The following is a 14,341-nucleotide window of genomic DNA, read 5'->3' on the forward strand; positions in this document are numbered from 1 at the left end:
AAATACGATTTTATCGACATATCTTTGACGTTTGTAATTATATAATGAGACTTCCTCAACACTTTCAAGATGATTAAACGACTTGGTATATATACCCATGAACTTTTACGTTGCTTCCTAACCCCTTTTCAGTATTTTTAATCTCTAGCATTTTGATTTTGAATAATTTTTGTCATTTTCCTATTTTTTCTTTTCTTATAATGAAATTCAAAACCTGACCAACTTAAAACATATTTGTTACAAAAATATCTTCTTGAATTTATAAATAAAAAATTAACTAATTTATATTTTCATCCGTAACACACTAAATATACGCTAAACAATTTAGATTATAAGAGCATTTTGATTTTAAAGGTAATTTTTAAAATTGGAATACAAATATTTTAGTTTCTATATGCCGGGGTTAGGACGTGGCTTTTTATTCAAATAGTCGCTTGTATTATGCCTCGTTATGATAATTATGTAACTGTTGGTTTCAAATGCGTAAACAGTTATTTAAGTGTTCTCCGATCTTTTTTTATCTGTTTATAGTTATTGAACTTTAACCTATGATCTTATTTGTTCCTCGTATCGGTCTTGACTCTTTATGTAATTTCTTTATTAGCATCTCATCATAAATCTTATCATCCCTGGTGGATTATAGATATTCCCCTTATAACATTTACAAACAAAAAGAACTTATTGATTTTTAAAAGAAATCAATAAATTTATATTTTGACCCTAAGAACACTGAATGAAAGATAAACAATGTTAGATAATATTTTACTTTCAAGGGGAAATAGCGGCAAAAATGTTCAAAGTTTACTCTAACCGATATTTATATACTCATTCTTTTTTTTATTAGGCAAAAATACCTCATGTTACAAATTTATAGTAACGTGTAAATACTTCCGTCATTAAAATTTATGTTTGAATTTAACGGTGCAAATAGTTACGGCGCTACTAAATAGTAACATATGATACTTTTATAAAAAAAAGGGAAAATATCAAGAGTATCCCTCGTGTTTAATCGAAATACGAGATTTATCCATTCGATTTCTAAAATATCAGACATATCCCTTCAGTATAATATAAAGGACATATATCTCCCTAAAAAAATGTTATATTACAAATATCACCATTTTCATTTAAAAAAAATTGAAATCCCCAAAATACCCTTAATAGAATAAATATTTATTTACTATTTTATTAAAAAAATCAAAATCTCTCTTTATAAAAAAAAATCCTTAACTTTTTATAAAGAAATTTTCTAATTTTTTTTTTTATATAGAATAGAAAATAAAAAATTATTTCATTAAGGGTATTTGGGGAGTTCAATTTTTTTTTTTGTTTGTTAAAAATAAACAAAAATGGTGATATTTGTAAGGGAGATATATGTCAATTATATTAAACTAAGGAATATGTCTGATACTTTTGGAAATTGAAGGTATAAATCGTGCATTTCGATTAAACACAGTGGATATTGTTGATATTTTCTCAAAAAAGAATGAGTATGCAAGTAGTGTTTTGTCTAAACAATGAGTATTTTTGTCACCATTTCTCCTACTTTCAATGATAACTTTTTATATTAAAAATAAGTTATTCAAGTTTGTATTTATATTGTTTGAGATGTTTTAGGCGTTTAATTTACAAGATAGCACTTAAGATCCCATAATATTTCATGCCTTTGAATAATTGTGTATATTTTTTTTCAAGGATAGAATAATTGTGTATATACTAAAGCGTGTGCAAACTCTTAGAAGTTCGAATCATGTATCCCACTATTCTTCCAACAAACTCTGCTTTTTCAATTTGCCCTTTCGAATTAATAATCAGCCATATAGAATTATTTTAAGTTTTCACATAATAAAACCGTACATTAAAATAATAACCTACATATTATCGTAAGAAACTCGTACGTACTCTAGCCTGTAGCTGCTCTCAAAACGGAACGTCCAATTATTAATGAACTAATGCTTGAGGAAGTGTTTGTTTCAGCAATTTTATTTAAAATAAACATGATTAGAGACGACCAATTTCTCGCGTCTGAACACAAAAAGATAGAAAGAATGATAATAACTACAATGCATATATAATATATAGTCGGCCCTAATTATTTTACATTATCGTACGTCTCTCATTCTTAATGATCTAGGATTATAAAAAAATTCTTTGCGCTAACAACCACATGAGTTAGCATTCGTGAACATTTTAAAAAAAAATCTTTATTAATTCAACCGAACAAATTGCATATTTTCAAATGCCAACAAAGCATTGTTTGGATGATTAAATAGTTATTTATTTTTTTAATTCTTTTTCATATGGGGCTAGTGTTTATTAACTGATCTATTCCATATAGAAGAAGAAAAAAAGACGTAATATTTGAGAAACCTTGAGGATTCTCCTCGTGATTCTCTTCTTATAACCATTGATTGATGTACTCAATTAATTAATATACATACATTTCCTCCTCACTCTCTTTTTTTTTTCCTTCTTAATAATGCCGATGGATAACAAATACAATTGAATTTAAAAAATAACATACCATAAAAGCAAGGAATTTAAAAATAAATTAAAAATACAATGCGAAACATTCTCTGATGTCATACAAGCTGAGAAAGCTTATTGGTCAGACCAATGTCCATTCCGTTGTAAGCAATCGGAGCATACATCCACATATCGTCGGAGCTCAAAAGCTACAAACAAAAACAAAAGAAAATTTATATCAGTCACACTGTATATAAATTATAATGATCAAGTAAATATAGAAGTATTTTTTTTTTTATACAAGTAAAAAATCACACCTTGATCTGGAGCTGTAAAAACTTCACATAATGGACTGCCTCTTCAAGCATAGTGCTTATGTCAACCTGTAATGACACAAATCATGAAAGATATCAGCGTAAGATTTTGGCTGAAATATAGTTGATAAATAATTATAAGCATATTTAGTACATATTTATCGTACTTATACATAAATATTAGCACGTACCTTAGTTCCGTTGGGTACAATATTCTGTAAGATTTTCAATCTCTCATTTATCCTCTCTCTTCTTTTCTGCAAGATTTAATCAGAGATAGTGAATTTAGTGACATGTAAGATATTCAATATCTCATGCATCCTCTCTCTTATAGTCTGGAAGATTTAATCAGAGATAGTGAATTTAGTGTCAAAATTTTCTTGGTACCAAAATAAATAAGAATATATATATATATATATATATATATATATATATCAATACGATTATTAACAAATCTAAAATTAGTTATTTGAGAATATTAATATTATTACCCTTGCATATAGGCTTTGGGGATCGGTGGCAGAGCCTCGGCTGGCTCTTGCCTTGCCGGACAAGGTAACAACAGCGGAGCCGTTATTATCTTGAGGGGTATTTTCGTCTTCCGAGCTATTACTACTTGTGTTGCCATTCTCTAATTCCTCTATTTTCCCCTTCTCTTCTTGACCCATCTTTGCATTACTTTTCCTACTCCTTTGAACCTGCATTATATAAGAAATGTAAGAAAAAATTATATACATTGAGAAACATTGTAACGAATTAAGCTAGATTGCTAATAATATATAATTTACTCACCCGGGGTTTCTTTTTGGGATTCTGATCAGACATTTCGGCAGCGTTGGAGTTTTCTTCATTAATATTCCTTTTGAGGGGATGAAGAGAGTTGGAAGGAATATTTTCGATGATATTTTGATCCATCAAGAAATTGGGCGCGAAGAACTCGTCGGTGTTAATGTGGTAATTAGAGTCATGATCATTATTATTGAGGACGTAATTATAGCTCTCCTGAGTCCCGGAATCGGCGCTGGTACTAGCTTCCTGTGATAGCTGATGAAACAAGCCCTCATGAATATTGATAGTATTGATGTTTGAGAGCTGATCAAAATTGGTGTTTTGAGAGTTGAGATTGTTGGTATTGTTGTTGTATAAATGTTGGCTAAGAAAATGAGGCGAGAATTCCATATCTTCAGCTGAGAACATCTTGCTCATGAGTGACTCCCAGTCTCCTTCTTCTGGGAAAGCTCCAACAAAATCCATTGAATAATATGTTTTTTTTTTTTTTTTGTTTGGGGGAAGAGAGAAATAAAGTGGGGTTGGTTGTTGATTTCTGTTTGTCTCTTAGTGTGATAGTAGTACTACAAATGATTGGAATCTGTTTTTTTGCATGCTTTGAGACATAAACTATGAGTTCTGTCTATATATAGGTGATTAATGAATGCATGTAGGTTCCAATAATCTGATAAACATGACATGACCAAGTGGGCCACAATTTTTTTTTTTTGCTATTAATTTATTTTTATAGATTATATTCATAAAATATTTGGATATGTTGTGATTCATATATCTATTATAATGGTAGGTGTAATGGTAGAGCGATTGTAGGAGGTTGAGTTGATTTGAATAGATTTAATTTGGATCACTATGAATTCGTAGTTGATTCATATTTGATCTTCTAACATGGGGGGTTAATTATTGTGATTGTTACAACTAAGATTAAGAGAATTATTCACAAATTGACAAAGTTTTTCGATCGTGCTAAGCTGCAATCGGAGCCGGAGTAGATCTTTAGGGGGGTTATTTTGAAGAAAAAAAAATTGGGGGCTAATATGTAAAAAAATAGTTGAATTAAATTTAAAAATGTATAAAAACAAGGAAAGCTTCTAAGAGGCTAGTGCTAAATTCATCTCCAATGTACTTCAAATTTGGTGCAAATTTACACTAAAGTAGTACAATTTTTGCATCATCTTGGAATAATGCATTGTACTATTTATTTTGCAACAAGTAGAATGATTTATGAAAATAACATAATTATTTTTCATTTTCAGATTTCATTATGTATAAATTATATTTGATTTTTAACATACCAATACTATATTACCTTATATTTACACCACACTTCAATGCCTAGAGAGAATGTTAGCAAAGATGCCACCTATAGGAAGTGAATGTTATTAGGAGGGATTGACCTAATTGTATATAACGAATATTTAATGACCATTCTAGTTATCTAGTCAATTTCAAACTTAATTTTAAAGAATTATTCAATGCTTTCTTTATTTTGTGAATAAATTATTTATCGCAATTTATTCAATTAACATATAAAAATAATAGGTACAATCAGGGCCGGCCCAAACTCACCGGGGGCTCTAGGCATTCAATATTTTGGAGCCCTATAATACTAATAAAAATTTAAATTTTCAAGGTAAAAAATGTAATTTTTTTAGAAAATGAGCCAAAAGTGTAAATTTTTAGGGTAAAAAATGTAAATTTTCTTAAAAATAAGCAAAAAGTGTAAATTTTTTGGAGTCCATCCACATATGGACCCCCGCCTTAACCCAAAGCCGGCAGTGAGTACAATCATGTAAAATACTATCTGATTAGTGAGGTCACGTCACTAAATATGACTAAATTTTAAAAACATTTAAAATATTGATTAAATTGCAAATACAACATTTTAAGTGATCTAATTCGTCTAATTTTTCATACTTAATTAATTGCCAATCATTGTGATCACAATTCTATTTAACTGAACTCATGAGTGCACTGCGGGGCTAAATTACCCCGCCAAGTAAAACTGTACAGCTCATTCAAAAGCAAATTCACTCAATTATTTTTTGTACATAATAACCCATCAAAACCTTGTAAGCCCTCATTCGATGAACACCTCTAATAGAGAGTTATCATCAATAATGATAAAAGTCTGTTAATAAAACGGGTTATATGAACGTACAATCATTGAAGTGTCATAACTTATTCTATTAACTAATCTCTAAACAGAAGAGATTATAATGCTAAGACCCTCTTTTAGAAATTAAAACTAGGCATGCCATGCGTGGAATTGAAAGAAGAAGAGAAAAATTGGGGCACCAAAACTTCATTATTATAAATAATGAGAACGTGTATTATAGTCTTCGTCATAAAATACAGATTATAATATATATAAGATATATATATTATATAGTTCGTAGGGAATTGATCTGTTGGAGTGAGGCATAAAAATAATGAACAATTGGACGGCAACATCGTGCGCTCGGATGAGTCTTGACATTCTCTTGATATTAAAATAATAATTTGTTAAGCTAAAACTGAATTAAAAGCACTAGAATTTTCCGACATTGTAACCCAATACTCGCTTTGTGTCTTCTCTGATTGGCTTGAACCTACTAAATGTCTCTCCAGGGCTTTCATTGAGTGACCTATAAAATTTACCAAAATGCCACTTGTCATTCTGGTTACAACTCATATCCATATACGTACATATATATAGATCTGAATTTAGATTAAGAAGGAAAAAAAAAAATCCATGCGACCATTTTCTCTGATTTGCTTATATTAGTATAATTAACAACGATCTTTATACTGTAAGCGAAAGTATATTTTTTAAAACTTAAACACCAATCAGATGCGTAATTATGCATTCAATCATTTTTACACACGTGTTACAGTTACAACTTTAAGCTTTAACCAACGACAACAAAAATTATGTAAAATTCTTATCAGCGTAAAACGATCTAGGCACACATTTCAATTAATTTTACAGCGCATATATGTATTAGTTATACTTATAAGTTTATAACTACTGTCTTGCAAGATCGTGGTTGTTTTAATTTTTTAAGCGTTTATTAACATTTTAATCCCTTGATTGCCAATCTCTTTGGAAGTGGGTTTTTTCTTTTTATATACATAAATTATAATAACTCTACAAATCGCATACGGGCATCTTATTAGACCATATATCCCCCTGAAACTAGTGGTGTATATATGAAAGGTGTAGTTATAAAATTAAAAAAAAAAAAAAAAAAAAAAAAAAACACATACGAGATACGACATATTAAAATACGTATATCTTATTTGATATCTTCCAGCCTGCAATTTGCAAGGAAGGAAAATTATTAGCATTGTAGCCATATTTATTGGACATAATTGATGTAACGACAAAAAATAATAAAAGCCTTTCAACTATTGTGTGCTAATTATTTTTGGAAGAAACTATTTTTTTTTTTTTGTTGCTCTGGATAAAAATCATCCAAATAATTAGCAAACAATAATTACTACCTTGCATCTTAGTTAAGGTTATTAAGAAATTCAAAGCCGTCAACTTTTTTTTTTCGATCGACTGATTAACCCTTGTATTTAAAGTCAATTGCTCATACTAAATTTCTGCCATCATCATTCTCAAACCTAGCTAATTATAACAAATTACGTGTATTAATGCATATATTATACGTACTTCCAAGAGTGTGTACATTTTATAATTGGACTCTTGTATATCATGCATAACTTAATTAAGGAAGATACGTGTATTCTTTATAGAAAATAGTATAAAAATACGCAATTTTGTTTTGTAGCTAGAATTTGGCATTAGGAGCTACACTTATTCTAAGAACTAATTGATCATTTAATCATATATAAAAATATATTGTTATAATACAAGATGGGTTCTAAATAAATAAAAAATGCTTTTATATTCTATTTTAAGGTCCAATGAATTTATTAAATTATGTGTGAAGCTAGCACTGTTATAAATTTGTTAGTATGTCGGCAATAAAAAAGAATGAATATTAAAATGATATATTAAATATAATTAATTAGCCTTTGTTAATATATCAATAAGTCAAAGATTGCTTCTTCTAATTTTTTTCTCTTCCTAAAAAATTATCATATTAAAATATAAAAGAAAGGGCAGCAAAATAATATAGACAAGTTTCTTCTTTACATTTTCACTCTCTCTCCCATTTGTCATGACTCATGAAAAGGTTAAAGCCAGACCAAAATCCACTGAATCCTTCAAACATTAAGTACGTTGTGTAATATTGATCTATTACATGCAGTGACGATGGAGCCAAAAATTAAATTGAGAGGGGATACAATAAAAAAAATTTGAACAAAATTAAAGATACAAAATATATAATAAAAAGTCTCCAAATTTTTTTTACACTCAAATGATTAAAGGCGTGATTTATTATTTTTAAATCGCATTTCCTAAAAAAAAAAAAAAATTGGACGTTCATCAAACATATAGTTTGTACTGGTAAATTAGAAACCTCAAACAATATAAATTGATAATGAACAAGCATATATACAAAAAAAAATTATATATATATATATATATATATATATATATTTACATATTTTTACTCGGATAAACAACAATAATTTTAAGAATATTCATATTAAACCACAAACATAAATAAAAACTTAGAATTGATAATAATACAAAATCATATACGTAAATAGAAAGTAAAACTGATTAAAATTAATTTCTAAAATATATATGAAATAAAACACTTAAAATGTGTGTGTGTGTGTATATATATATATATATATATATGCATAAAAACAAAGATATAATCATTGAAACAATAGATGATTCGGTAAGTCAGATGATCAGTTTAATGAAAGATAATAAATTTGGTGTAACTGTAAGCAAGCAAAGCTAAAATCGAATGTTAAGAACTAAAAATGTATATAAAAAATTACTAAAAAGCTCTCCATAATAAAAACAATTTTTACGATAAACCTTACAAGCCAAAATCCAGCTAGATGTAATGTAATAAGATAACATAATAGACGAAATATAAAGGTTACCTGAACCAAGTCACGAACACGTACGAAACTCTTATCCTTCACTTCCGCCGATTCTATCGCTATTCTCTTCCACGCGTCATAAATTAATATATATATATATATATATATATATATATATATATATATATGTGTGTGTGTGATTAATAAAGTATCTGTTCAACGAATGTTTGATATATATAAAAAAAATGTGTTTCCATTTTCCTTCTTCCTTCGTTGTACGTATATACTGTTCTTTGAAGATTGCACCGGCCAAAGCAAATATCCAGTAACGCACGACCTTTGCGAGAAAACAGAAATGAGACATAGAATTGAGCCCTAAAAGATATATTTTTTTTAAATGGGGTATCGCATAACACAGGAATAAAATCTATGACATAAGAACATCTTCAATATAAGATATGCTTATAATATAATTACAAAATAACGTAAATGGATATTTTTCATGTTAAACGTACCCTGCTAAGCAATGCATAATATTAATGCTATTTTATATTTATAAAAATTATATAAATCGTAAAAGTAGATTTTTTTTAATAATAAACATTTTTAAAAAAAATTATCAATTATATGAACATAAAGAACATAGACTAATAGAAGCAAAGTGCTAAATTTAACGCTTTCTGAATTAGATAGGAAATTTTCTTCAAAGTTATGGTATGTGTTATATTTGCCATTATTTAAAAAAAAAAAAAAAAAAATACACAGACAACAACGAGAATGTTCTTTGCACTCAAATGTTAAATTTAATATTATCACATTCGATTGGAGATGCTCTTAACAAAAGCAAAGAATTTGGAAAACTCTCAGAAATCTGATTTTATTCTCCGAATGAAAGGCTGGCTTTATTTTGGTCATTCTGGTCTTTATTATTCACCACGATTTGCGTATTCTCTATTCATGCCTCGTTTCGCACCAATTCTTGATTAACAATCCGTAAAATGACAGCTTGCTGTTTCTTTATTATTTAAGATATTAAATTATCTTAAAACATCCCTCTTTTCTTAATTAAAATTCATTTTTTCAAGGATTAGGTCTTAAAATACCTTGATTCTCAAAACACAGCTCAACTTCATGCCTAGCTTTTTTAATCAACACCCTCGGTTTCCCTAACCCCCGCAGTGTTTTTAATAACCCAAACAAATATATTTATTTTATATACAAGATAATGTAATTAGAAAAAGTTTGAAAAACTGTAACATATATATGCGAATTAGCTGTTTTGAAAACGACTTCCCTGAGCCATTGGAAGATGAATGAAAAATAGTTATAATAATAAATAAAATAAAATAAAACCAATTTGAAGATAATTTTGCTTCTTTTTTTGAACTCAGAGACCAAATGATGAGGTTTTTTTTTGTGAGCTTCAAAGTCCAAAAGTCCGAACCAATAGGAAAATAAACACGTTAAATGGTTGGTGAGAAGGTTTTATCGAGGTTGACTCTCTCCGATAGTAAATTAATCTTGTACATTCGCGTTAAATTATTTAATGGTTTAGCACTTTACGTACTGCTTAATACGCTATTCAAAAAATAAAAGTATGGTTATAACGTACACGTAGATATTTGTGTTTTTATACTCGTATATAAACCATATATGTTTATAAATATAGCATGTGTAGAATTCAATGTAACGAAAAATAGAAACGTGCTTGTACGCTGTGACTTGTACATATACCTCCATAACTATAAATGGATATAATATATTTGCCTCTTGATAAGAGAATATATTTTTTTTTTCTTGAGATAGAGAAATGATTGGAAGAAAAACAATTAATTATGTGGGTTAAATATAAATTCCTTTAATGACTTGTTGCAATAATTTATGTTGCCGCAGCAAACGAAACTTGATATAGTATATAAACATATTTAAACAACGGAATAAACAAACAATCAATCAGAATGGCTTTTTTTTCATCTGACCGAAAAAATGTTAGACTGCTATTTATTATCAATAGTAATAAATAAACTAAAGTTCAGGAACAGCATGAAAAAGACATTGCATGACAAATGATTATACAGATTAGTTATAACCTCACACATAAACATTCATTATAAATTTTAAAATACTTGCACTTAATAGTAAACTATAATGTTGATCATTATAGTACATGTTGACTAATAAGTGCAACAGTACTGCTAATTAACCTAACATACTTTCACTGAAATAAATATTTTGTGAGTTAGCTAATATATGTAAACGAAAGTATTTCGCCGACAATATCAATATGTAGACCATGGAAACTGGAAAGTACCATATTTCTTTTTTCTGAAATAATGAAAGGATTGTGGAAATGGGTTTAGCTTATACTTCTTTAACCAGCTAGGCTTTGGTTGACTAATAGGAATTGACCGCGAGAGCTAATAATATTAGTTTAGTCGGCTGTATAGATTTATAAAAACCTCATTTTCTATTGTTTACGTAATATAAAACGATCAGAGTCATCTGTTTGGGCTTATTCCAACCACGGTTTTTACACTTTCTTTACTGCTTGAATTGGATATGAATAGAACAGGGTTGATAAACAAAGTCAGATACGTAAACTTGGAAGTTGACATTGCCTACAAAACATATATTTTAGCTCGGGGTTTGAAATTTACCCGTTCAATTCATATTTATTGGTTGAAGCTATAGGTAGAATAATTATTGCTGGGTGACTTTCGATACACATAAATAACAAAATTAAAATTAAAATGAAATTTGTTTTGGTGGCATTAACAAGGAATTTAAGATTTTCGCTCGCATGATTTCAATCTTCATTTGTTCTTAAGCCGGAAAAGCAAATGAAGACTATTTTCTTATGCTCTTCTAAAGTTGCATCCACTCAACCCATTGCGTAAGTAAGTAGTAGTTTGATGTACGTTAAGTATTTGTTTTTTCTAAAATAATTTCAATGTAGTATTACTAATTATACGATACACGTAAACTAATAATTTCATTGTCAAAATGGAAACTCACAAGGAAAGATTAATAAGGTTGAAGCAAATACATTTATATGAGATAGAGTTTATCATTAATTACGAATATCAATATTCTAAATTAGACTTAGACTTTTGTGTGACAATTTAGTTTTGGCTTGGTTCTCTGACTCAATTGAAAATTGCGATTAAGAATTAAGAATCATGAATTCAGCATTCATATTGACAATTGTGAAAACTGTTTGGTAATTAAGTTTTTACTTAGAATTTGAACTAAATTAGAGTATGCATGTGTGGACAAGCTTCCGTTCATGTATAACCCATATACATCTCAATCATCTTCACCTTGCCTTAATATGATATATACGATTTTCCTTTCTCCTTCATATAGAAGATATTCTTTTTACAAATTTGATGTGTGATCGATATGGGACTTCAACTCTCAATCATCAACTCTATTTTCTCAATTCATTTCACATACAAGACGCATGCATCATGTTACGAGAGAACATAGAAAAACCTGCGAAAATCTCTTATCTTCTTGTTTTTATTCTTCCATGGGCGGTTTAGAACAAAAAAGTCCAAGGATAATTTTTTTTGCATTTTGTTTTTATTGCACTAGTCCCTGCGCCGGAATATGGAGATATTGGTTTCAAATTCTCTAATGGGGTTGATACGGCCTTGCAGTGACGGTCCGACTGCGAGTCCCTGGCATATTGCTTCCTTCTGCTTCGTGTTGAACATCTTAATCGCAAGGTTAATTCTCGATAGATTTATCTTACTTGTAAGATTCTTCTACGGCTGCGAAGTTGATTCCATTTTCTTGGTTTACTATGATTTTTATTCTTGTTTATTGCGCTGCTTCGCTCCATGTGAATTTCTTGATTCTTGTTCGCTTTCGACTCCTTTGTATTTTCGTTCTTTCAAAATTTCAAAACTACGCGGCTCTATAACATATTTTTTTCCTTGATGTTCTCGACGGAGGACTTCATATTTCAGCTTCTTTTTTCTGTTTTGTTGATATGTGATGCTTTTGTGTTTTATTTTGTTTTGAGTTTTTTTGTTTGTTTTTGTTTATGTGACATGGTTATGAATGTTCGGCGAGGAAAAGAAGAACACGTATGTCATTGAAGTTCTCGACATCATGCTTGAATCGATGGGTTTTGAATTTTTTTTTTATGAATATTGTAAGTTAATAATCGTTAATATGTGTTAGTTTTTGTTAATTTCTGTTAATATATGACTGTTTTCATCTTCGTCTTCAGGATTTTTTTTGGGTTTCTTCCTAGTTAGTTAAAGCTAATTACTGTAAATAGTTGGTCGTCGTTATATTCTTCTTTAGGGTTTTTTAACCTGCGTTTTTTCCCTAGAAAATGAAATGAAAAAATGGTCGTTAATTTACAAATTTTAAAACTTGCAACGTTTACTAAATATTTTAGCAATAACTTTTAAATTTGTTTCATTAATCTCCTACCATTAAGGAAATGGCAAAATTGATTTTTTTATACAATTAAATTATAAAATATTGTCACATCATCTAATGGCGCTATTTGTTTAAAACTTATGAAATGTTGACTAAATTAAAATTCCAATGTTTTAATTTGGCGACTTGCTAGAGCGCCCTATTTCTTGTTAGTTTTTTAAAATAAATTCTTCCATAATTTTGGAGTAGTGGTGCTTTAGAATATTCCAACCCAAATAATATTATATATATATATATATATATATATATATATGTGCATATATTATATTATATTTTTTTGAATGTTTTAAATTAATTAAATGAAATTGAAACGCAAGACAAAATATACATACACTACTACAAAATTGATTTTCTGATGCGCAAGACTATCAGATGCGACTAGTCGCACCTAAAAGTCGCATCTAAATGACTTTCAGGTGCGACTAGTCGCATCTGATAGTCTTTCAGAAGCCGAAAAAATTCGCTCAAATTGTCTTTTGATTTTGACAATCCGATGCGACTAGTCGCACCTGAAAATATGTTGAAACTTTCAGGTGCGACTATGTCGCATCAGATAGTTTGAAAATTTTGAGCGGGCCTCATCTCCCCCTCTTTTATTTCATTAGTCTGACGTGGCGAATGAAATTTTTATTTTTTATTTTTATAATCAGGTGCGACTAGTCGCACCTGATAACTCATCAGATGCGACTAGTCGCATCTGATAGTATTATCAGGTGCGATTCTGTCGCACCTGATTATTAGGGTTTTGTTTAAAAACCCAGTTCGGGATCCTTTCTTCTCCAGCCGCTCAAACTCTGTAAAAAAAAAAAAAAACGCTCTCTCTCCCTGCGAACTTCTCTTCTTCTCCGGTTGTAAACTCATTAGCCCACATACATCTCCTCCGTCCCTCTCTTCTCCGACTAATCCTTCGCCTAAGAACACTTCGCCGACCACCACCGGACCACCACACCGAGCTCTGCCGAGTCCCAGCCACACCGAGCTGCGCCGCCGAGTCTCAAGTTCCGCTGCCTCCGAGTCCCAGCCACACCGAGCTCCGCCGCTGTCGCTGCTCCATCTCCTCCGTCCCTCTCTTCTCGGCCTCTTCCTTCGCCGACCACCACGCCACGTACCCGTACCCGGCCACCGGACCTCCGCCTCATCCGGCCACCGGACCTCGCCAGTCACCACTGCCTCTCTCTCTCACTCGGTATTTCTCTCTCTCACTCCCTCTCTGCCTCGCTCCCTCTCTGCCTCGCTCTCTCACAGCTCGGTTTAAACTCACAGCCGTACGTCGTCTCGTGCCTCCGGACCTCGCCGTGCGCTCAGCCCCGGCCCCGCTGCCTCCGAGTCACCACCGACTCTCTCTCTCACTCGGTATT

The 14,341-nt window shown here is 30.4% G+C and overlaps 1 protein-coding gene across 1 annotated transcript; it reads right to left on the reverse strand.

The window, feature by feature from the left end:
- Positions 1-2,398: 2,398 nt before the first annotated feature.
- RSL4 (root hair defective 6-like 4) lies at positions 2,399-4,034 on the reverse strand. The gene is made up of 5 exons (XM_089620081.1): positions 3,573-4,034; positions 3,272-3,478; positions 2,972-3,037; positions 2,784-2,849; positions 2,399-2,675 (listed from the first exon to the last, which is right to left on the reverse strand). Exons 1-5 carry the CDS (start codon positions 4,032-4,034, stop codon positions 2,583-2,585), a joined length of 894 nt encoding a protein of 297 aa, XP_089476207.1. The 3' UTR covers positions 2,399-2,582.
- Positions 4,035-14,341: the final 10,307 nt, after the last annotated feature.

This window comes from Urtica dioica, chromosome 7, assembly GCF_054948205.1.
Source record: "Urtica dioica subsp. dioica isolate 48M chromosome 7, U.dioica_male_clone48M_v1_H2, whole genome shotgun sequence".
In the NCBI taxonomy this organism is placed as follows: Eukaryota; Viridiplantae; Streptophyta; class Magnoliopsida; order Rosales; family Urticaceae; genus Urtica; species Urtica dioica.